This window comes from Boleophthalmus pectinirostris, unplaced genomic scaffold (genome assembly GCF_026225935.1).
Source record: "Boleophthalmus pectinirostris isolate CB_2022bp ecotype Guang Dong unplaced genomic scaffold, ASM2622593v1 HiC_scaffold_4, whole genome shotgun sequence".
Classification (NCBI taxonomy): Eukaryota; Metazoa; Chordata; class Actinopteri; order Gobiiformes; family Gobiidae; genus Boleophthalmus; species Boleophthalmus pectinirostris.
In genome coordinates, this window is record NW_026571353.1 from 28,157,236 (window position 1) to 28,182,982 (window position 25,747).

General features: G+C 39.9%; 1 protein-coding gene across 2 annotated transcripts in view; it reads right to left on the bottom strand.

Annotated features, from left to right (window-relative positions):
- The window catches only part of ipo11 (importin 11), a 280,362-nt gene that overhangs the window by 195,790 nt on the left and 58,825 nt on the right, over nt 1-25,747 (bottom strand). For both annotated transcript variants that reach the window (XM_055161532.1, XM_020932323.2), the window contains exons 11-15: nt 22,951-23,103; nt 21,197-21,240; nt 16,539-16,629; nt 14,909-14,956; nt 12,665-12,770 (exon numbers count right to left, since the gene is read on the bottom strand). In XM_055161532.1, the coding sequence (XP_055017507.1) occupies nt 12,665-12,770; nt 14,909-14,956; nt 16,539-16,629; nt 21,197-21,240; nt 22,951-23,103 (442 nt within the window). The remainder of the gene's footprint in view (nt 1-12,664; nt 12,771-14,908; nt 14,957-16,538; nt 16,630-21,196; nt 21,241-22,950; nt 23,104-25,747) is intronic.

The window sequence follows — 25,747 nt, forward strand, 5'->3', positions numbered from 1 at the left end:
ATTTTTCTTTGCTCAAACTACAAATGTGTTAAAAAACAAACCCTCAGCCTTTTCAGCAGGTCTCAGACAACAATTAAAATGACATATAATTTTCAGTCCTGTTCAAAAATGTAGTGGAGTAGAAAGTACAGATACCTGCAGTGAACTAAAAGTAAAATGTGTCTACCTTAAAATCTACTAAGTAAAGTACAGATACCCAGGATTTATACTGAAAGGTCTATTGTGTAACTTTTCTGTTGGCGGGTCCGTCACCTGCTTGTCTCTAAGGAAATGTCATTGCTCTGCTTAGTGTTCCACAGTATGACAATAAATTGCCTTAATTACATTTTATACCCAGGACACGCTGGAGGGACTATGTCTCTCGGCTTGCCTGGGATTGCCTAGGGGTCCCCCTGGAAGAGCTGGAGGAAGTGTCCAGGATGAAGGAAGTCTGGGAATCCTTGCTTAGACTGCTGCCCCCACAACCCGGCCCCGGATAAGCGGAGGAAATTGGATGGATGGACATTTTGTAGTTTTATAGCTCAAAATACCTAGAAAAACAACCATTCTGACTGTGAGCGAGGTTGCCTCTCCACCAATCTGACCTGTAACTTGGTCTGGTTTGGTCTCCATGAAGATAGAAACGTTTAATACCATACTGTGAAACATTCCAGACAAAGCAATAAAATCCCCATGAAGAAAAATGTTTGACAGATCCTTCACCAGAAAAGTCACGCAATGCACCTTTAAGTACAGTGCTCTATTACTTTTACTTTTATTACCTTCCACCACTGCCTATAATTCAGTATATGACCTAACCTCTCTTGCTCATAGACAGCGGGTAATGCCTGGATACCACAGGGCGCAGTGTCAGAAGTGAGGAGTGGTTGCTGTCAGTGACTGCAGCTCCTGGAGCCATTAGAGACAGAGAGCGACAGATCCAAGGGGCTGTGAGCGTGTCCTCTCTGCACATCATACAACACTTCACAGGTATGACATGTGTACGGCCCACGCTGACACAGGCAAACAGATCAAGCACATGGGGGGAAGGGGCGGAGGGGGGGAGGAGGAGAGGATGGGAGCTACAAAGTGAGAAGCAGGCAAAGTCTAAGCTGCTACTTCACTGTTAATGTAGGGTATTTGTAGAGTCACAATAATTATTAATTATTTGCTTGTCACTATAATTACTACATCATAGGGATGTAACAATAATCGTGATATCGTATCGTCAAAAGTCTCACAATAATATCGTGGGCTTTCGCAATATATCGAATCACAAGTTCCTTTACTTAAATGCATGGTTTTATAGTAGCAACAGCTTATAAACTACAGGGAACTACATATCCCATGATATATTTCAGTGCAGACAACATGAAGAGATATGTTTTTTACTTGAATTCTTGGTATTATGATGAAATAATTCACACCAAAATGTTGTCAAGGTATTTTAAAACCAAAAAAGAGTCTCATCTACAATTATAATAGCCTCTTTGAAATATCGCAATAAATATCGTACCATGAGACTTCCCTACAACATCAACTCATGGTGCAATAGATAATAAAGATTTTTTTTTTATTGCATGCATGTTTTCTTTGCATCTGAACTTACATTTTTTGTAGCACAAGATTTAACGGGTGGAACAACATTGGACTACTGCAATGGTTAAGAATGAACAAGCCCTTTTTAGACAAGTTTTTTTAGACTGTAACAACAAGGTAAAAACGTGACATTTGAAAGATGTTGTTTAGCTGAGAACAGGGTGGCCTGACCCCACACACATGCACTGTACGCTGAATATGAAGGGAGGAGGTACAGAGTGCACTTTCCTGCTATACCAGATACAAATAGAGATCGACCAATATGGGTCGGTGCGGCGTAGGCAGTGATGCGATCGCTGTATCGGGCCAACCTTCACCTATGGTCATGAACTTTGGGTAATGACAGAAAGAACAAGACCACGGATACAAGCAGTCAAAATGAGTTTCCTCCGCAGGGTGGCTGGGTGCTCCCTTAAAGATAGAGTGAGGGGCTAAGTCACATGGGAGGAACTCGTAATAGAGCCGCTGCTCCTCCACATTATGAGGAGCGGGCTGAGGTGGCTTGGGCATCTGTTCCAGATGCCTCCTAGAGCATCTATGTCCCCTTGGCTGGCCTGGGAATGCCTTGGGATCTCTCCGGAAGAGCTGGGGGAAGTGTGTGAGGAGAGGGAAGTCTGGGGGTCCCTGCTTAAACTACTGCCCTCGCGACCTGACCTCGGATAAAGCGGAAGAAAACAGCTGGATGAATGGTACATTGAAGCAGGTTAGCCTCTTTGCAATTTTTAGTTCTGCTTAGTTGTCATGAAGATAGGAAATCATTCTAATCCTTGAAAGTGAAGAAAATGTGCGTTTTTATTATTTTCTGTACAAAAAATTCACAATATTAATCCTGCAGTGCCTATGATGAGAAGAATGTACCATAAAAAATACAGAACAATTATGAAAGTATACCACATGGAGTCAGTAGATTAGACTGAAATGGGCCCTTTCAGAAAAGAGCACTTACATGAGCATGCAGACTGTATGGCTCCAACTGTTATACAACAGGTGGCTCATCAAGCTATTGTTCTGTGCACTGCTTCCAATTATATAAATCCATACGTGCGATTTCAATAACACACAGTGGAAATAATATCAATGCACGAGTAGCTACAGAAAGAACATTCCTGTATGCTGCTTGTTACATGAATGGAAATTGGCATTTGAATGGGACACGATGTTTACAGAAAGCACTGCTGTGATTCAAGTAATGAATTTCTCTGCAAACAAAGTACCCTGTTATAGTATTGATACTTTGCAGCGACATCACTCTAGGGGTGTTCAACGTGTATCTCTAATGGTGGAATGTTTAGGAGTTACCATGGCGACACAATGGACAGATTAGCAAAAACTGTACTTATACTCAGCAGAAGCTCACCCGTCATAGTTCAAACTAAATCAGCTCTTAACGTCTAACAAAGTCTCAGACAGAGCAGTGCCCACAGTTGGCAGCACACCCCAATAGACTGTTGATAACATCAGCATCATAAAAAGTACCAATATAACTTGCTAACCCATGTAGTACTTCAAACCTCTACAAAACATTCTGAAATATATGATGATCTTGTTCAGTTCATATTTGGGTCTTTTCTCAAATGTTAATGCTCCTGGACATGTTTAAAATGTGCAGTTTGAATTAAATGCTTGTCAGAAAAATACATGAGAAATTGCCACTTGCTGCCCTTCATCCCTCGTCCATCGCACCCCGTCAGATTAACTACTCAAATATTGAATCCTTGTTTCATTTTGAGCCCTCAGTGAATGTCATTTCTTCGCATTCTCATGTCAATCAAGCTGCACAAGGGGAGCACATGGATTACAGCCGGATAATGAAGACCCTAGTGGAACGGAGCATTTTTAGCACTGGGGAAGGAGACAGGATTACTGCAAAACACGACTGCAGGTACATTTCTGCCCTGTTGATCATCTTAAAAGCGGCAAGGCGGGGCACTGACAAAAGCTCTCAAAACCATTACATTTCTCTATGACTGTCTCTGTCACCCACAAGACCACAGGCTCATGGGAAAACATCATGCAAAACAACTACTTATTGAAGGGAAGTGCTGGTAAACAGAGTCTTTAAATGTTAAAATGGAGAATAAAATCATGATTCTCCACTAAAACTTCAGGTAAGTCTTTTCCATGCTTTCTCATGTCTACTATGGTCCATATAAATTCTTCATTAACCAACTAGTAAACATTTTGATCGGCAAAGACACCAACCTAGTAAGCAACTAACTGAAAGCCTATAGCCCTGTGATGATAGTTCATGATGACAGATGGTTAGAAGATTATAACTATATAAATAGGATATATTACTTAATTTTCATACTGCATTGTATTTATTAATTTTTCTTTAAGAGATGCAATATTCCCTATTTTTCGGACTCTAAGTCACACTTTTTTTCATGGTTTGGGTGGTCCAGCGACTTATACTCCGGTGCGACTAATATATTAAAATGTTCACACTGACAGCCGTGAGAGGGCGCTCTAGGCTTGTATTTCAGTATCTAGAGTACTACTGTTACTCCTGTACCACTGTCACTTCGCTCTGGAAAAAGTCGCTGTCTTGCTGCAAATAGTGAAATATGCAGCCAAATGCGGTAATCGAGCAGCAGAAAGAAAGTTTGGAGTGAGCGAGAAACTTGTGAGAGACTGGCGAAAAGCGGGGTGGAGAACACAGCTTCACGGCAACCGGGAGGGTGCACCATGTAACTTTTCTGGAAGTCACTGGATGAATCGACAAAGCCTGAACTTCAATGACAATCGAAACCATCCTGTCAGGATTTAGAAATTCCGAAATAAATCTAACTGGAACTGATGCTGAGTCTGACGACAGCTACGCAGAAGAGGAAGCGGCGCTCCGTTTACATCATGGATCCATCTCCGGAGGTCACGCAGAAGTGACACAGAGGATGAAGAATTCAACGGATTTAGTGATTTGGAGTGAGATTGTGAGTTTGGTAAACTTATGTTGTTGTATGTATGCTATAATTATCTGAATAACTGTTCATATCTTAAGTTAACATATTAACGCCTATTCAACCTGTTGTTCTCTGTTCTATTATTATTACTATAACTTGCCTTTCAAGATAAAATGTCGGTTCCTGGTCTCTGATTTTATAAAATACATTTCCCCAAAAAGTTTTTTCTTCTTCATTGTGCATTTTTTAGCTGGTGTGACTTATACGCTGGAGCGACTTATAGTCCAGAAAGTACGGTAAACTTTAATCTGTATGGAGACAAACAGGTGACTCCACCAGGCCAAGTTATGGATCTGGTCTGTGGAGAGGCGAGTCTACTCACAGTGAGAATGCATGTTTTTTGTGTTTTGTTTTGTTTTTGGTTTCTTTGGAATTTAGTTTTGTTTTTTGGGTTTTTTTTTTTGTATTTTGGAGAAAATGCAAAATAGATCAAATTTAATACTGCAATAACCACTCCTTGGAGATAAGCAGGTGGTGGACTCTACCAGAAAAGTTATATAGTGCACCTTTAAACTGTAGATGAAGCATTAAAATCACACTTTTTAGCAGTACACTTTGCAGTAGAGGTAAAATGAGGACTCGAGCAGGTATGGATGGGATGTGTTGGCACCTGCTGTGAGTGGCCTGTATCACACACACACCTATATCTCTATCTCTCTCTATATAGTGTATATATATATAAAGAGAGAGAGATAGATACATATGGATAGATATAGATATATACACACTCACATACAGAAACTCAAACATAAACACACACACAGACACACAGAAACAAACACACACACACACACAGTGCCACCTGCAGCCATCAGACGTCAGAGCCGACCCTGCAGCAGACCTTGTGGGGGCTGCCCTCTTTGTTTTGCACAGCCTCTGGTCTCTGTTCGCAGGGCACTTCTTTGTTCTGCAGCATCACTCTAACCCTCCAGGACTTCACCTTTTGACAACTTTTATCAATGGCTTTATATCTGTTCCCATGATGCACTTTTCAGAGATGTGGACTGATGTTTGGTGAGCTGTTAATAACGTGAGAGGGGTTGAAGTGTGTGAGGAAAACTATTAAAAAATCAGGAGCAGCTGACAATATCTTTTCAACATTTGAACAATTTTGACACTTAATAAAGATATAAACCCCTAAAATATTAACAATGTCAAAATGAATTCATCTTTTTTAATCTGCATAATGTGAAAAAAGATCAGAATTTGATTTGAGAATTAAGGTGTGCCATGTATATTTAAAACCAATTTTCGTTTTTTGGACATTTGCTTCCCTATGACTTAAAAGTCCAATTTGTAATTTTTTGTGTGGGAGGTTCAGTCACCTGCTTCTTTTCATGGAGATACTGGAATTAAACTGTCTATCTTGATTCATTCTCTTACAAAAGTCTTTATTACTAACAATTACACACGGGTCTTCACAGACCTGATCTGTAACTAGACCTGATGGAGCCAAATACTCCATCAAGATAGAAAAGTTAAATATCATATCGTGGAACATTTTACGTGTCAGACCCTCCACCGGACGTTACAAGGCCCATATTACACTATTTTCTGATCACAAACCTACCTGGAATTTTGTTCTGTTTCATTCACACATGGTTAACACACAAATCCTTTTCACAAACAGAAAACCTTGTGATGTCATGTCGTAATACTGGAAGCACTCCACTATTACTACGTTCAGACTGCAGCCTGAAGTGACCCGAATCTGATTTTTTCCCACCTATGCGACCTGTATCTGATCTTTTAATGACAGTCTGAACGATACAGATACGATTTTTCCAAATGCAACCCAGGCCATTTGGATATGTGCTCCTAAAACTGATACATATCCAATCGTTTGACATGTGACATCAGTCTGAACAGCCAGGTCGCATTCATCCCACCTACACATTAGGCTCAGAGTCTAGTCAATGGAGGGAAAGTGAGGTTAGCGAGTTTATTAATATTTGGGGGGATCGCTGTATTCTGGCCAAATTGGAGGGGTCTGAACCTGGCATGGTTGGGTGCGGCTACAGGCGGTCCTGATTCCAGTGTCAACAAAAAATAAAGAGCCTGCGAGCCAAATACAAGGAGGTTCAAGAGTGGAAGTGTAACCTGTCCATTTTATGAAGAACTGGACCGTATTTTGGGAGACAAGCCCAGAGTTTAGGTGACTTCCGTAAACACTGAGCATGCTCGCTGCGTGTGACGTCGTTGTGTCCTCCAATGCGCATGCGGGACACTTCTGGGGCATTTAAAGTTCACACTGGAGATCACATACAAATCGCATTAATTTGGAAATGTGAACGACCTCTCCAAAAAATCTGATTTCCCAAAAAAATCCGACTTGAGTATTAAGCCCTGCAGTCTGAACGTAGCCTATGTTTTAAAGCTCCATCCACCTTTACTAAAATCATGTGGATGATTTCCGTTCTGAGAGTCAATTTTGCGTAATATAGGATCTTTAAGACAATAAAACTTATGTGTATGATACATTTCATTTACCATATGGATTTCACATTCGATGCAATATTCATTTTAATATATTATTCCTCCCTAAACATGGCATCAGCTTGGCTCCTTAATCATTTCCGACTGTGCAGTTGGCAATAATTAATAGCTGCACTGAGGTTAATAGTCAATTAGTTTGGCTTGCGTGGAGAAGATGTGAAAATGTTAAGTACACCATTCACTAGACACCACTAATGACATTAATGCTAGCTGATTAGCCTGCACCAGATTCACTTCACACAAGATGATACTTTTGCTTAATTTTAGCATTGAAGCGTTTGAACATTACTTAAGAGCGGAGACAGACAAAACAGCAGCTTTGAGTGGCAGAGAAATAAGCCCAGCCAGCCACAGTGAGCAATGGGTCTATTATTATCGCTACATCCTGCTTCGCTTTCAGGTCTAGATATTACAGAAATTGTGATTATTTTCACTCGAACCTGCTCACCTATGTAAAATTACAGATTTTTTGTGTTTATCTTACAACCAGACACCTAATTGTGTGTTTTTTATGTTGGATGCCCTTCTTGAGCACTAAGACTTGAATACAGAACAATGCAAAACTATTTAAAGGGAACACTGTTAAAACACGGTTAAAACTCATAAAAGACGATTTCGCAAGATATCTCTTCATTAACACTTTAACACTAACTACCACAGTGCCACTTGCCTGACCAGCCAGTCTCTTCTACAATCTGTTAGAATCAAGAAGGGTCTGGAATCGGATCATAGAGTGTGAAAAAAATCATCTCTCGAAAATTGTCATATCTTTCAAAACAAAATGTATGACTTCTTTTACCTGAGATACAGTAGTTTGGTAGCCAGCCTGGCACCAACCAGTGCTCAATTTTATTTCTCTCCAGCAACTAGGTCAGGAATCGGAATACACTGGACGGTTTGCAAGAACCCTGGAAGTTGTAGACCTCCCACCAGCCAATCAGAGAAGAGCTGTGAAGCCATGACCTCAAACTCAAGCGCCTGTCTGGGTCCCTTTTGTGGTACAGCACAACAGTAAACAAAGTGGTCAAGATGGATGTAGACCAGTGCTTCTCAAATAGTGGGGCGCGTTTGACCTCGGGGGAGCATGCTTTTTTATTTTTTTATTTAGATTTTTTTTTACTGTCTTAAGGGCCGTTCACACCAAACCGTCAAAAAACGCCTTGACGCCTCTATTTGGAGCCTTTGCATTTGAGTTTAGACGCCCCCGACGCGCATCTTTGACGCCGTGGACGAACGGGACAAAAATACTTGACGCGCGTCCGTTGCCCTGGAAACAAGAGCCCGGTCCCGCTCTTTTCCCGAAACAATGTCAGACCAGACTGAGAGAGTGTTTTTATGACATAAAACATCAAAGGAGGAGATCGGGTCGACGACTTGGGCGTATATATATTTCTACTCCGCTAATGACACTGGATCAGTCCCGGTCTAGTCCTGGTCTAATACCCGGTCTGGTCCTGGTCTAATCACGGTCTAGTCCCGGTCTAGTCCTGGTCTAATCACGGTCTAGTCCCGGTCTGGTCCCGGTCTAGTCCCGGTCTAGCCCTGGTCTAATCACGGTCTAGTCCCGGTCTAGTCCTTGTTTAGTCTCGGTCTAGTCTCTCGGTCTAGTCTCGGTCTAGTCCTGGTCCGGTCCTGGTGTATTCCTCGCGATCGGCTCGGTGATTGTGGTGTATATATTTATTCTCCGTTCATGTTTGTGGTTCTCGTTCTGGTTCTCGGGTCTTGCTTCCTGATAATAACGTCGCTGCGTCTCTGGATACTCGTCCCTGATTGGTTGACGCGGCGCGTCTGACGCGAAAAGTTCAGCATTTTCAACTTCTTGACGCTGACGCCTTGGACGCGCGTCTTGGCCGCTGACGCCAAAACGCTGAAGACGCGCCGCGCTGACGCCAGATTCGCGCCGCGCTGACGCCGAAAACGCGCCGCAAAAACGCAGGACGCTCTAGTCGCGCGTCCACATAGACTTTACATAGAAAGTGGACGCTTTGACGCTTTGGTCTGAACGGGCCTTTAGAATAAAGTGCAATTGCACTTCCACTACATTAGGGGGCAGTGGCGCTCTCATTGGCAGAGTGTGCGCAGGGAGCATTCGCTCGGTGGTGTAGGAGTTTTTGTTTGCACTGAGCATGCGCGCTTTGCACACAGCACAGAGTTTGAGTATGAAGTGTAGACACGAAGTGTAGCAGACCTCAAGTGACACCATGAAAACATATTTAACAGGGATGAGAAGACAGGCGGAGAGAGACGGAGATAAAGAGACAAACGAAAATCTCCCGAAAGCTAAGACGAGGAAATATGACGAAGCATATGTAGCGCTTGGCTTCACTGTGACTACGGTGGGAGACGAGGAAAGACCGGTGTGCTTACTGCGTCTAAAAATGTTGGCAGCCGACAGCATGAAGCCCAATAAATTAAGGCGTCACTTAAATACATTACACCCCAATCACTCTGATAAGCCGCTTGAGATTTTTCAGCGAAAACGTGCCGAATATTGCCGACAATCATCCCGCTTTGTGACTGCTACTTCAGTAAACCAGCGAGCGTTGTTGGCGTCATATAAGGTGGCAGTGTTACGCACAGGTGTACTTATAACAATTTTATAGACAAATGATACTGTTTATAGCAGGGGTCTCAAACTCAAATTACCTGGGGGCCACATTAGATAAAGTCTGAGTGAGGCTGGGCCGCATTGAGTATTCGATAAATAGCGGTTGCACGGGGAAAAAAGAGAGAGAAAGAACAACATGCAACACTTTCTTAATCTTTAATAACAGTTCAGAACATGAAAATGTATTTAGAACGTAAGTTTAAACTAATACGTCTACTCTTCTTCTTTTACCTTCTCCTTGCTGGTTGAAACCTGGCTACGCTTCATCTTGTACAGCTGAGAGATATTTGGCTTGCAGGAGGAAGCATATGAGATCCTCAGGATAGATTGAAGATGCTCATCAGTGAGCCTTGACCTGTATTAGGTGCTTTCACACCGACAGTATTTGGTGCGCACCAAACGGTCCATTCGAACCAGAAGTGGTTAGCTCGGTTCGTTTGCGTTGGTGTGAAAGCTTCAATCGGACTCGGACCCGAACCAAATCAAACCAACCTCAAAAAAGAGGTGGTCTCGGTTCACTTGAATCCGCACCCAAATGACCAACTTTGGTGCGGTTCCTCTGGTGTGAACGTGAACCCGGTCCAAACCATAGACAGCAGGTCCAAACGAACTATTCTAGAGATGCATCATGGGAGAAACGCGTCTCCTTTGCCTGTAATGACGCGCTGTACGACTCCAGCGCAGTAACAGATTGTTGTCCAGACGCAGCCGCGATTCATTTTCGAATTATTTTACCAACAATGGCCAATAAAGAAAATGTAACACACGAAGATCAGAGCAAGAACGTGCGAACGTGTGGCTCCAGAGTGAGTCAAAAATGGGGGTGTGTACTTCTGTTCAAGACCTACACAGAGGTCCCGGTGTTCCCCGTGATCATGATGCATTTGTTATTTTAGGCTAATTAACCAAATAATTTTATGGCAATAGACAATCGCCCATCCAATTAATTCACCTTTAAAAAATGTCCTGCTGTTAGTCTAGTGTGAGAAATACAGTCGGACTAGATCCAAACCGGAGTCCCGAACCAGCAGGAGCAGCTCCGGTTCTGTCCGGGCTCAGATGACGTGGAGCGGGGAGTGAAAAGCGCTTTTCCCGGGAAGAACCAAATGCGGACACCAACTAAACTGGATTCACGCTTCTGTCCGGATGCTTTGCACCACCTCGGAACCAGCCGCGGTTCTTGAGCGCGGAGGACAGGAGCAGCACAGACCTGTAGGTATAGTCCACAGAACATTCTCACTTTCCCCGCATGGAACACGGAACCAGCGCGCAGACGGCGGAACTTACCCGCTCAGACCCAGTCATTGCGCACTGGTCTTGCTCGCCACCGTCTGGAACCAGCACATGGAGGATGGAGCCTCCGGACCATCTGACCAACGCGCTTGTAGGACGACAGAAGACCAAGGACCAGACCCCAGCGCTATCGTGAGGAGCCGCGCGCTACGGTGAACACTGTTGGCTGCTGCTGTTTCCCGAACTCTGGGCTGATGCGGTGAGTTTGTACAAAGTTCTATGTTGCTGTTTTATGAGTTCATGGTGATAAGATGAGGACGGCTCGCGGTATTAACAGGGAACATCAGTATTGGTTACTGGAGATATCACTGTTCTACCGGGATACAGAGGCTCGTTAACAGGACCAGTTTTTGGTTCGTTTGCCGGTGTGAAAGCACCACACTGGAGTGTATCTGCTTCTCGTATGTCAAACATGGATGGAAGACGCTTGTTTTTGCCTCGTACTTTTTGCTGACATGTCGCCAAGCCTCTGGAATAGATCACTGCAGTTTTGTGGTGCTTGCGTATTGATGGGACAGCTGTGTTTGCCGCTGAGTGCGCGTGGATTTCGGCGACACATATGTGGAGCTTGGTCATCGGGTTGCCAGCAAGTTACGCACCGAGTGTTGAGCAGGTAGACAGACTGTCAATGTCTTTTTATTTCTTATTAGCCCCTCCAATAATGGTCCCATACTTATGAACAGGGGGATTCTGTCAGCGCCTCCTCTGCGCTCTGATACTGTGGTTGTGGGAGCGTAAAGTGAAGTGCGCACACGTGTACCACCATGTGTGGTTTGTTGGTTCTTCGGTGACGCCGTATGTGCACGTGTACTCGTATTAACAGATCCACTTAGACTCATTGTTTCACAACTGCTGTAAGTTGAGTTTTGGGATGTAAACTGCGTTATTAATCTGTTGTTGTGAATCTGCATGGGCACCGATTCCAGCTTCATCTGTCAGTGCGGCCCGCGGTCGGGGGATGGGATTGTGCGTACATCTACGGCGGGCCGCACTGACATTATTCTTTGGAATCAAGTGGAGGGCCGCAAAAAATCCTTCCGCGGGCCGCAGTTGGCCCCCGGGCCGCGAGTCTGAGACCCCTGGTTTATAGTCACGCGGGGGGGGGGCGCGCGAGATGTTTTATTCGTCCTAGGGGGGGCATGACAGAAAATAATTGAGAAGCACTGATGTAGACGAAGCCATACATTCTGTTTTGGCAACAATTCCCGAGATCGAGGATTTAAATTAAAGCCAGAACAAAGAGAATGTTTGGTGAATTTTATCAAGGGGATAGATGTTATTGCCCTTCTTTCTAAGGGATTTGGCACATTACATACGTCACGACCAAATAGCAGCGACTGGTTAAATAAAAAAAGTACCCGCCTACTGTCAAGTGAATGAATCCTAATGCTGCAAGATGAGACGGTTTCCACAAAATGAAACCAGCTTCCAAGTCCTTTATGTTGTTTGTTTTTTTGTTTTGTTTTTTACATGCAAGCAGTCATGTTGGTTTTTTACCGCAAACAGAGCATGCATCTCTGGTTAATCCGAAATTAATCTAAAAACAGGGAGACAGGATACAGCTCCAGATCCACTTGTCTTTGTAACGTTTTGTCAAAGCGTGTGGTTCTGGCTGGCCAGGTAACAGTGCCACTATACTGACCTGTATCCTGTACGTGTCCTCCCCATAAATTACCTTTGGGTGTCATTGAGAAAAAACCTTTGAATCAGTAATACAGTCACATACCTGTGATGACTGACTTGCAGCTCCCCAAGCAGCTGGTTCTTGAACCACTGGTCAAAGTCCACATTATCAAAGAGCTCATAGGCAGCCAGGCCCACTGCATTGTACACTGTAAGCATATAGAAATACACATAACAAATACATGAATACAGCAGTGCAAACATTTACTTTAAAGGACCGATATTACGATATTTCCTGATCTATGTTATAATGTTCCTCAACAATATCACACTTGTCTCATGCCAATGCAGCTCCAAGCTCACCGTGAAAGTGGAAATGAGGCTCTATCTGCTTCCATAAATTCTATATTTGTTGCTCCTTGTCCTGCTTTATATTCTTGTTGTTAATAAGTGTGTGAGGAAGTAGGGGAACTAATCAGGTACTAGCCTTGTCAGTGCGCTATTACACAGAAAAATGCAAGTCATATGCAGGTGTTGTTATACAGCTGTCGGGTACAACTAATCTCAGAGAGCGGCTGTTTCACGGGAGAGTGCCAATTTGGAGCATCTGTGAGCTCTGAAAATGGTCCAGGCAGGTGGCTACTATAGAGCACAGGCTGGTACTAACACGCAACATCTCATCACTCTGGTCATTAAGCTCCAACTGTGCGTGGGCTTTTGAATTTGAGATACTTTTTCAATTATTTTATTTATTTGTTTATTTGAAGAGCATAAACATCATTGTACATTAGGCCTGTCACGATAACAAACTTTTAAGTGGAATAAATTGATGAAGAAAATATAAATGACAAACGGTAATACTGAAACTAATTGATGACACACTGACCCTGAAAAAGCATTCTAAATCTACAATATTGTTATAAAAATCATGAGTTGCAATAAATAAACAGCAGAATGAAACACTTTAGTACTTTACACACTTTCGTTTGCATCTGTAATTAGTCATAGAAGTGAATTATTCAACGTTTTATGGCTTAAATCTTGTCATATAATCAAAAAAATAACCAAAAATCTCACTGTAGAGCTCAAGATCATTCTAAAGCTATTTAGGAAAGGTTCATTTCTGTGCAGTGAATGAGAGTGAGTGTTTTTTTAGTATTGATACTTGCTCAAATGAGTGTCTAATAGGGACTTTGCTGGATCAGACTGATATCGATTCATCCGATATCTGGGTTCGGCCTTTAATCTAATATAATAAGAGTATTTACTGGTCAAGGACTTTATTTCAAACACTTTAATTCAGTGTTCAGATGTTAGTTGAAGGATAAATAACAGCTACATAACACAACTGGAACACATTTGTAATAATTTAGGGGAAAAAATGCCATTCTGAGTCCCTGCTCTGGTATCGTTATCTGTTTAAAGCTTGAGTATCGATAGTGGTATTGGAGCTGGAAAAGCTGGATCGGTGCATTCCTACTCTAAACCCAATTATGATATGATAACACTGCTAGTTTTATTTTTAATCAGCTTTTTTAGCAACCTTTCTTCATGGTTTTATATAGAAAATACTTTTTTGCACATCTCTAACAAAACTAACACAATATAATTTCTAATATATATTCTACCTCTTTTCTACATGCTACATATTTCTGACACGTTTAAAGAGAACATGTTGGCGCAGTTATAATGGTATATTTAAGTAGAAATGTGTCACCCTGTTATTCTTAATCAGCCATTAGCTCTTCAGCCCTCTCCCTTGGACACAATTACATGGAGCTGCTTCTATTATCAGCACACAGCTCTATCACCATAAGTGTCTGTAGTTTTATCTGCACTGTCAACCCACCGCTGAGAGCCCCACAGGAATCCATATTTAATACAAGTAGCTCCCTTGGCCTTAGAAAAGAGCCTAAATACATGCTGTGTTTGTGGACCAACAAATTGAAATATGATGGAACACAGTGTTTCTCAAACTGTGGAGCATGTACTGTTAGTGGTACGCGTATTTTTGTTTAATTAGAGCCATATATTTTTGTCCTCATTTTGGTTAATCTGTAGAACAACATTATCTATGGTTTAGTATAATTGTAGACCATGTAAGCCCTAATTAAGACCTGTTATAGTCCTGGTTTAAGAGTGCTCAGAAAGCCAAGAGTATAAAGAAAATGGCCAGTGTTTAAAAATGCTGAAGAAAAATGCATTAAAAATATATAAAACTAGAGATAAGGAGTCAGAATATGTTAAGATAAATAAGCAACCAATCTGTTAGAGGAAAACAAAAAAGTTATTTGAAAAAAAAAAAAAAGACCAAACGGACCCTTTAAGAAAGCTATAATCAACTCACCTGCATCCTTCATGAGTAACTGAACAGAGTCTTCCACGTTGGTTGGACCTAAAAGAAACAAATTTGTCACACATATTTTTCCAGAAACAATAACGTGATCACTGTGTTCTCTTTCAAACCTCCTCTGAAACATTTAATCTAATTTAATCTGTATTTAAACCAAGTGACAAATCCTTTTATACAGGGATTTAGTGATGCAGCCGTTAATTAGAGCTGCCTTTTGCAATGACACTTCAGTGTTCAGTGCTATTCAACAAAATCAATGTAAAAGACTAAGACTAAAAAATCCAAAAGAAACCATTTGTAGTGCTTAAGGATGCCGATATCAACCAATACTAGTGCAGAGACTGAAAATAGTAGTTAAATATTTATTTTTTAATGGTAAAAAAATATCCAAATGTGGGTTGTTAGTGTTATTTATAGTAACTACAGAACATTGTAAAGTAAACTGTCTTACTACCAGTGTTGGGCAAGTTACTTCAAAACTCTAATGCCATATTTATTATTTGTTATGTCATTTCAAAGTAATTTGTTACATTACAATAAGATTGTATTTAAAATATAAGGCATTACTCTACTACTGCATTACTTTTAAGTTACTCTCACCAAAATAACTGGAAATATGGATTTTGCAATCTAAATGTAGCTCATGACGTTCAGTTAGCTCGTCATGCATCCATTGGACAGGGTTCCCACTCTTTTTCATTGAGAAAATTTCAAAACTTTTCCGTGACTTTTTCATGACCTAAAGTGAATTATCCATGACTTTATGGCACCTACATGTGTAGAACTGATCATATTTTTAGGGCTAAATATGAAATGTTAACCATTTCCACTCAACTTATGGTTTGGTATTATTGTTTTTTTAACATTCAAAATAGTGTCAGTACATTTATTTTTATCTCTTTTAAACAAAAGGAGCATACATTCAGAAATAATCATAATAGCATAATTATAACTTAACAGAACGTAGTTGCCTGAAAGAGATACTAAAATTCCATGATTTTTCCAAAACTTTGATGGAATTTACAAAATTCCACGACCATGGGAACCCTAAGTCGAAGATGATGTGAAAAACAAAAACCCACCACTTCAATCCAGGTTAAAAATGCATTGTAATGCACATTACTGACATTTGTACAGAGTAAAATATTACCCTTTTTTCTGTAATGCCTTTTTGCTGCATTACAGCAAAAAGCAAAGCATTACAGGTAAATCATTACTTTTGTAATGCGTTACTCCCAACACTGCTTATTACACCAATTTATAGACCAAAATGAGATATAGACTGAACCGATACCTTGGGACTAATATCTGAGCTATTAAGATTTTCAATGTCCTGTACCAGTATTGTATCAGTGCATCCTTGGAAATGCTAAAGACTTTCAAGTGCATCATTTTCATGGAGATATTTATTGCTTCACAGTATTTCCATGGAGAAGAGTACCATGGAGCAGCACCTGTCTAGATAACATTAATGGCACACTGTGGAACAAACTATTGCATCTCCATGGAAAGAAGCAGGCGGTAAACCCTCTACCAGAAGAGTTTCCTGACACTCATTTAAAATATACAATACCTTCCTTAAAATTATGCACTACTTTAAAAATAGAATAAATAAATAAATGACCTTGTAGATTCTGGACCATCTCGAGCAGCACCGGGGTCAGTGTCTGGCTGTAGTTGTGGAAGATATCCAGAAACAAAACTTCTGTGCAGGGCTGAAAAAAAGAGGAAAGGGAAGGGGAAAAGAACAAAGATAAAGAAAGATCAAGAAAGATAAACAAAACATTAATAGCACCATAAACCAAAATATAAAAGCTTGAAAACATTGCAGGACTACAGGGAGATTAAAGCTAAACCAATATGTTTTTGTTGGTCGACTTTTTTTGTGATACTGAACCTGTGAAGCGCCGTTGTTGTTTTTTAATGTGCTTTTTAAATCAAGACTGCAGTGCCCCAGGACTAACAACCAAGAAAAAAATCAATTAAATATACTTTTTGTTGTTATGTTAAATGTGTAGAGGTATCTGTATTTAAACATTAAAGGTTCTATATTGCACAAAATTGATTCTTGTAAGTTTTAACGCATGTTATAATGTTGAAACCTCATCAAAAATGTGTGTTGTGAGTTGGAGTAGTGTTTTGTTTCATTCACACACGTTTGAGTAATCCTACATTATTAGTCTGTCCATACCCCTAAAGCTCAAAATGCTCTGTTCCACCTTGTGATGTCATGTAGTGGTATTTTTCTAGTTAACAGACACCTTTTACCTTTGGTTTAGTGGAAATTGGCAATTCCAGGGGTGATAGTAAAGGTGTATGGAGTTTAAAATTGGACACTTCTTGGATTACCACATGACATCAGGTGGAGCCTTTTCTTGTTTGAGAGAAGAACCCAGCCTAAATATGCAGGGTTTATGTGTTAAAAGTGTGAATGAAACAAAACACAACTCGTAACCAAGGGCGTAGGTTTGGTCTCAGCTTTGGTGGTGACTTTATCGGTGGGGGCATGAAACCCTGAAATCCATGAACACCAACTGATAGGTTACTTGATTAATACATCAATTATATTGTTTACTTTTCTTATGATGCACACTGCAAAAACTAAACCGCACATCTTTATAAGAAATGGGGTAAAATGGGATAAGACTTTGTGTATATGTTTTATGAATTCTTTCCAAAAACACAGAGTCTGGCCAGTTTGTGTCCATTGTCCTGCTAAGATGATTCTTTACCAGATAACAGTGATGTAGAAGTTTGTAGTAGATTTCCCTTTGCTTGTTGGTGATGAGATATTTGTGAGGTAATGTCCAAACATTTTTCCATGGAATGTTGTCAATAGAGTCGGGCTGCTAACAGCGCACGAGTAGGGCGCTGTTTGGGAGGTGCACTTGTGGTGATAGTCACTCTTTTTATAAACAAAATGTGAACTAAATTGTGTTAAATTAATACTACTGAGTTTGGAAAAATGTTGGAATAAATGTATATTTTTGTTTATTAAAATAAAATGGCAAATATTGGTAGGGAATATTTTGTCTTCCTCAAATATTGGTTGTGACATATCCCCACTGTCCCTGTGCAAACCTACACCTTTGCTCATAACACAGATTTAATCTTTAATTTTATGATTATTTATGTTTTGATTTGTTTTTATTGTGATTTTAATGTTTTCTCATTCTGTAAAGCACTTTGAATTACTTTGTGTACGACTTGTGCTATACAAATAAACTTGCCTTGCCTTGCCTAGATCAGAAAATAGAACAATACTGGCCCTTTAATAAGCTCAGTAGACGATAAGTAACATATTTATTCCAAAATACGTATTCAATAAAATTATTCAAATATTGTTGCCACCAAACCAGTGGTAATTTCACAATGCAAAATATTTATTCATAGAAAGATGTAACAGAAAGAAACAGACACTTAACCTCTGGAAAAGTCAATGCACCCGCTACAGCGTATTCTAGGGTTTTCTGTATGTTTTTCTCTTGAAGTTTATTGGTTTCCTTTGACGTAACACTAAATCTATATCTCTGCTTACAGCGAGCCAATATGCAAACGCACATGTACAATTGTATGTTTGTACTTCAGGTCAAAGGTTAAATGAGGTCAGCGAAAGAGCAATCCAGTGCTTTTTTATGACCAGCACGAGAGGTCACTTCTAATTAGCCGTTACAATTGGTGACCATGGAAGAAATTAACTAAAATTGACATTTTATTGATGCGCTAGTTTAAGCACGGCTCTGAATATATGAGCTGATAACCAGGTCAGGAGTGGGCGCAAATGACAGGGAAATCCAAGCTTCTGAATAGACAGTGTTTAAAACTCTAAAATATCTATTGCGTACATGGGAGAATATGGTGAAGATCCCCAAAAAAAGTCTGAACTCTGCTCTAGACCAGAACTCTGGCTGTAGATTTAAACAACCCAAGCTGATAATTGACAATTAGAAAAGACTGGATTCAATTAAAATTCTATTAAGCTTCAAGCCTTCACAAAATGCTCTAAGGTCCTAAATTAGTGATGCAAGATTAATTGCAAACGATTTGAAAATGTAATTTGAAGGACCACAATTAGCAAATCATAACAGCTGCAGTTACTATAATACAATTTCTGCAAAAACAAATGTCGTCTCACCATGGAGTCTTAATAACATTTCAACTATGAGGTTTAATCTTCAGCAGGTTCTGTCTGTTTACATCTGTGTTCTGTAAAGCCTCTTTGAGTGTTCTGAAAAGTGCCATAAAAATGAAATGTATCAATATTATTACCATATTTTCCGCACTATAGGGTGCACTTAAAAGCCTTTAATTTCATCAAAAAAAGGACTGTGCGCCTTATAATCCAGGGCGCCTTATAGATGAATTTATTGGGGTGTCTTAGTACGACTTTAGTAAACTACAAAGTCGCACCACTTGCAGCATTATGGCGACCGTAGTCAGGAGCATCGCGGAGTAATACATACTGTGATTCATTTTAATATCAAAATGCACCTGTCAAGAGACACGTTTACAAAGCTGATTTTAAATTCAAGGCTATTATAAAGTGAAAGTGCGAGCTGCGTGGGAGCAGTGGATGAGAGAAGGCGAACATACGTTCACCAAGACAGGGAAACAGCGCCGAGCGACTTACGCCACTATCTGCCAATGGATTGTGGACGCCTGGGCTAAGGATCAGGATCAACTGTGGTTCGAGCTTTCACCAACACCGGAATCATCCACTGAACTGCCAGGTAACAGTAACAACACTGACTCGGATAATGACGAGAGGGATGCGGGCGTGCTAGACACCGTAATCGCCCAACTGTTTGAACAATTATGAGTTAATGTGAATACGCTAACAATTTAGCATCTCAGGCAGTATTTTTTTTACACGTTACAATTGCACAAAGTTGAGACTTATTGTGAATGCATTAAATAAAGTTTGACTGATTTATCTAACTGTTGTGTTTTGTTTAATGCACCTTAAAGTCTGGTGCAGTTTATATGTGAAAAAAGTTTGAAAATAGACCATTCAATGACAATGTGCCTTATAATCCAGAGCACCCTATAGTGCAGAAAATACAGTATTATTGTTACTACCATTCATAATTAGATTGGCCAACCTATAAAACCACTAAATCCTATCTACATTATTTCTGTCTGTCAGTGGGCCAGGTTTGGTCTGACAAAAGAGAGAAGAAGAAGAGCAGAGAGCACAGGTGAGCTTGAATAAAGGCCAGGTGAGGGGAGGGAGGAGGGGGAACGGGGCAACATCTGCCATCTACTGGTGGAAAAAAAAAAAAAAAAAAAAAAACTTGCAGAAGGTAACTTTATTTTGAGCTTTGTTTTAGCACAACCTGACCATAAAGAACTGACTTTGTTGGTTTATGGAGCCCTTATCTCATGTTTTGTAACTTAACACAATGTGCAAGAATGCAAAACAAGTTCAAGTTGTTCAACAGCACTGATATCTGTGCATTCAAAAGACCAAATTTAAGACTTTTTAAGATCTTTTAAAGACTTCAACATTTCAAATTTAAAACCACAAAGTCAAACATCCCATTTTAGATACATTTTGCATGACGATTGAGTAGTTGCATAAAACTTATCATTAATCATTAGGGATGAATGATTTTGGAAAAAAAAACTATAAAGCAGAAGGCGCAATTAAGTTTAAGGTTCTAAAGGACAAGATGGTAGTAAAAGTGAAATAAGAAGGACCCTTGAGCAAATTGTTAAAGCTAGGAGAAGATCCTGTTTGTACTTATTTGCAGCATCTGAAGGTATTTTATTGTAACATTAAAAGCTCAATAAAGTACATTTTGCATAATGTCTCATTTATAATCAAACATATTTCACAGCCATTAATGTGAGAATCTCTTTCAACATTTGAACAAACAACTTCATGAAACAGCAGTGCTCTTCAAAAACAGCAGGGAACCAGTTTGTCATCTGGCATTAAATGAATCGGAGACTGGAGATAGAGGGGTTACTGGGGGCGGACTGACAAAAAAATAATCAAATAAAAGGAAAAGTGGATGGGAGATTACGCCCTGACTCAAACAGCTGAAGATAAGCCAGTGCCGCATCACTTGACACTGCCTGGAAGAAGAAGGCTGGCACCCAGGGGACCCCCGAGAGCTTTGAGATGTCTAAATGTGCTCACTTCCTCTGAACTAAACACTGCAAAATATATAAGTAAATACGGCCCCCGCTGAGAAGAAGACATGAATATTTCAACAGATGTGAGCGTTCTGAATGGAGCCAAACAGGGTATTGTTCAGAAGCGGTGTTTTGACTTACCCGCAAACTATATTTCCAAGAGTCACCGCCGGTTTCTTCGACAGCTGAGAAGAAGGAGAAGCAGGATCAGAATCACGTTTCGTAAATATTTAAATGACACAAAAATCTGATGAAAGCTTAAACAAACCAAGAGATACTAGGAGATAAGAATGGGGAAACATTGAAACATTTGTCACTTCAGAAACTTTGAGAGTTGAATCTTTGTAACGTTAAACTTGTATTATACAAAACTGAGACAAAATGGTAGCAAGTGAAATGGAGGGTGTAGTAGTAGGTTGGATCGTCACATGGTTGCATTTTTACAGAAAACCAAATGCAAATCAGTAACAAATATTTATAATTTATGCAAACTGACTATGACAGTTGGGATGTAATATATTCATACCATACTCTACACAACTGTACAACAACTCAAGCTTATGTAACAGATAACCTTATTTCTTTTTTGCACGGTTTCTCCTTATGACCCTTTGTAATTGCTCCACAAAAAGACAGATTTCAATAATTTCCTAATGATGTTGATTGTGAATTAGAGCAAAGATTCATGGTCCATGTAGTTTTCTCTGCTTCTGCTGCTTGGACAAAACAATGCTTTTTACAAAGGGCAGTGAATTTAATCAAATTTTAATCGAGATTCAGTCACTGCTTATTGTGAATGATATCCTTGGGTCTTTTTAATCAAGGGATCTACAGCCAATTTATCTGTCAGCAAAAACATGAGATTTGGAGAAGAGATCAGAATTTAGGGGAAGAAATTTGAATATAATATAAGGATGTTTTCTTTTTCTCATTTTGGTTGTGTTTCTTGCACTAAAAAAAAGTAAACATTTTTAAATAATTTGAAATGTGTGAGCTGTGAGAGCACTTGCATCTCCACGAACCTGACTCTTATTTGGCCTGGGCAAGCCCCTGGGTTTTTCAAAATGGCCACCCATTCAAGTCAATGGGTCGAGCTCACTGGTGCATGACTCCAGATTAGCCTGGCTAGGTACTTCTGGTGGCTCTGGGCCGATTGAGCATGTGCAGTAGTGCTCTTTTCTCCCGCAGACACATGCAAGGAGGGCGGCCTTGTGTATCACAAGATCTCTTTGACCAATCACAGCGAGAGGAGCTCGAGAGGAGCTACAGCGGAGCAGAGCAGAGCAGGAACTAATGATTATAAAGTGTTTGTTTAAGATTTTGAGCTAAGAAAAAGTTTATGATATAAAAATAGGTAAAAATTGCCACAAAATCCAACATTTTTGAAAGTTATGAGTGCCCTGTCAGCTGAATATGAGCAGTTTGTGATTACATTGCACTCTATGAGAAAAATCCTTTCTCGGCCCAGGGTATTTTTTCTGCTGAAGTTCCAGTGAGTGGAACCTCAATTGGAGCTATCAATACACTATCCAGTTATTTTAATAGATCCATTGGCCTGGGTTTATTTCCTTGGAAATGTTGTTTCTTTGATTATATTATTCCACATTATGGAATAAAGCCTTAACATCGCCATGGAGGAAAATTCCCGAAGTATGGTTTTAACATTCTGTTAAATTGTGCAAGTGCAATTGTGCCACCTCCAGAATGTTACATACTGTACTTTTAAACAACATATTTTAAAGCATATTTTAGAGATGCTCAAGTCTTTCCATATTGGTATTAGGGCATCTCTACTTTTTGATTGTTATTTTTACTTTAGAAGCTAGAAATACTTTAAACTTTCTGATCACAACTTGACAAATAGCAGAGTGAGAACAGATTGGACCAGTCATTACCGAAGCTCTCTGGGTCCTCTTCCCACATGGCCAGCTCCTCCTCTGTGAGCAGGAGGTAGTGCGAGACCAGTCTGCGCCCAATTTCAGTGAGTGTGGGGTGTGTGAAGAAGGCCGTCTTGATCCTGTGTGCTTCCAGACTCTCCGGTTTACTGTCTGTGAAAAGATGGAGAAGGGGTGAAAATACAACAAAAGAAGTGTGATAATTCAAGTTCATAGTGACGTAAAAGTGACACCCAAAGGAGCTGAGATACATAGTGTAGGAGTCCAGGGTGTTTTGATACTAATCCTCACTTTGAATTCACACAGGCAGCCAGGAAAACTTTGAGAAAAGCATATGTTACTGAAAAGTACAAACTCAATACATTAATGCACCTACTAATGCCTACTTACCTATTTTTTAAAGTTAGATTGCACACTCTATCAATTAAATGGCCCATATTATGCTATTTTCCTGATTGATTTACCGTATTTTTGGGACTATAAAGCGCATCGGATTATAAGGCACAATATCAATGATGCTGAATTCTCTCATCTACTTTCATCCATAAGGTGCCCCGGATTATAAGATGCATTAAGCGAAACAAACAGACGACACTTGAGACTTGAGACTTCTTTATTTCCTACAAGGAGGACTCAAATATAGTTTGAGAAATAATGTGTTTAAAACATCTTTACGCACATTTGTTTACATTTTACAGAAACGAAACTTTAAAAAAACATGGCTAATTTGTAAAAACTATAAGCAATTAAAAAAAAACACACAACTGCTTGCTCTTGATGCGCTGATTCGGTCAGCTTCTGTCGGACTAAAGCACACAACTCAGTGGAATATATGTGAAAATTGGTTCAGTCAGTAAGCACAAACAGAATTAATACATAAGGCGCACTGTTCATTTTTCAGAAAATTAAGGGATTTTAAGTGCGCCTTATAGTCCGAAAAATACGGTAAGTTTCCTCAAAAAACATAACTGAAGTGTAAAATAGGACATTTATAGGTGTACTATTTTACTTTTCTGCTCATTGTCTCCATGGAAATATTATTGCTTTGCTTAGAATATTTCACAGTATGGCATTAAACATTAGCTCCATTGAGAAAAACATGTGACACTAAAAGGGCGAGTTACAGAACAGAACAGGAAAGAAGGCACCTGATCTGTTGCTTAAATAAAAACACCAGGATCATGTAAAGCGAGTTAATACAAACATTTCAAGACCCAAATGACGAGGTTCTCTGCAGCAATTACAGAGAGAGGGGTGAAAATTTTTCGACGATGGAGTGGAGCCAGAAGCGAAGTCCATTCATATATACAGTTTATGGTTGTACCACAGTGCAATAAAGGACCCAATATTAAAAGATTTGAAATTGTAGCCTGATGTTACCTTTCTCTGTACAGCAACAGACTAACAAACAAATCTAATCTGATCTTCTAGCTCCATATCGTTCACTGCGATCTTATAAACAAGTCACATTGGCGCTTTAAGCATAAATACAGCACATAATACAAAGTGCGGTGCAATCTGAACTTACATCTAATACGAAATTTAAGTTATCAGTTACATCACAGCTCCTTCAAAAGACGCATACAGAAATGGTGGTAATAAATGGCATTGCAGAGGCCTGGTTCGGATCTCTGTCAGCTAACGACAGCGAAGGAGAAACATCTTCAATAAGGCGTGTGCAGCATAGATCCGGGGAGCTGCCAGAACAAAGAGGAAGCCTGAGCTCTATGACTAATGAAGCACTAGAGGCCGTGAGGGTCTGAAATAAACATGAGCTGGTGAGGGGCTGCCACTTTCACGACTGCACTGTTACTTTTCAAAACACTCAATGATGTCTCTGAGCGCGTCTCCATTAGCTCTACAGTTGCCATGTGTGCTAAATGACATCTTAATACAAATGTTAAAGGCGCTCTGTGTAACTTGTTCATGCTTTAGGGTTATTGCACCAGTGACGTAGAAGTTCATCATGACATCTGTAGTAGTAAGATATCAGAAATCAAAATGTGTTATTGACGAGTTAGTTAAGAAAATGCAGCCTTAACATTAAAAGTGATATGCAACTTTCTGCGCGGACGGTCCAGCAGCTGCTTGTCCCTATGGAAAGGTTATTGCTTTGATCCGGGTCCATGGAGACAAGCAGGTGATGCCTTCGGGCCAAGTAATAGGTCAGATCTGCCAGATATATCTTTTCGACATTTTTTTCTAGCAATAAAAACACTGTAAATGAATAAATGTCAGATAGACAAGTTGAATGCCTTACTGTGGAAAATTCCAGACATGTAGACAAGGAGGTGGTGAAAAGTTGCATAGGGCACTTTTAATGTTAACACTAAAGTTTTCTAGCTAAACTGATTTTGACATCAACTTGTTCAGGGACAGCAGGCGGAAACTAGAATTTCTGTTAAAACCTGACTACTCTTTTTTATAAGACTAATGCTGTTTGTGTACTGTACCTGATCAAATAAGTCAATATTAATTAAAAACTTCAATTTTGATGTCTGATATCTTACTACTAAAAGTATCACGGTAAACTACTTTATGTCACTCCTATTACCTTTTGTAAGAATGTAAACCTTTGTCTAAAACAGGGGTGTCAAAGTCAAATTCACAGAGGGCCAAAATTAAAAACTAGGACTAAGTCGTGGGCCAAACTAAATATTTATTGAAAAATGTCAACAATATCTGTGTTTTCTCTTCTTTTGAGATATGTAATGTTAAACCTTTTCTTATTAAAATAAATATTTAATAATAGTTTTGCTTAAACACTGAATCCAGAGCAAACATGATATAAAATATT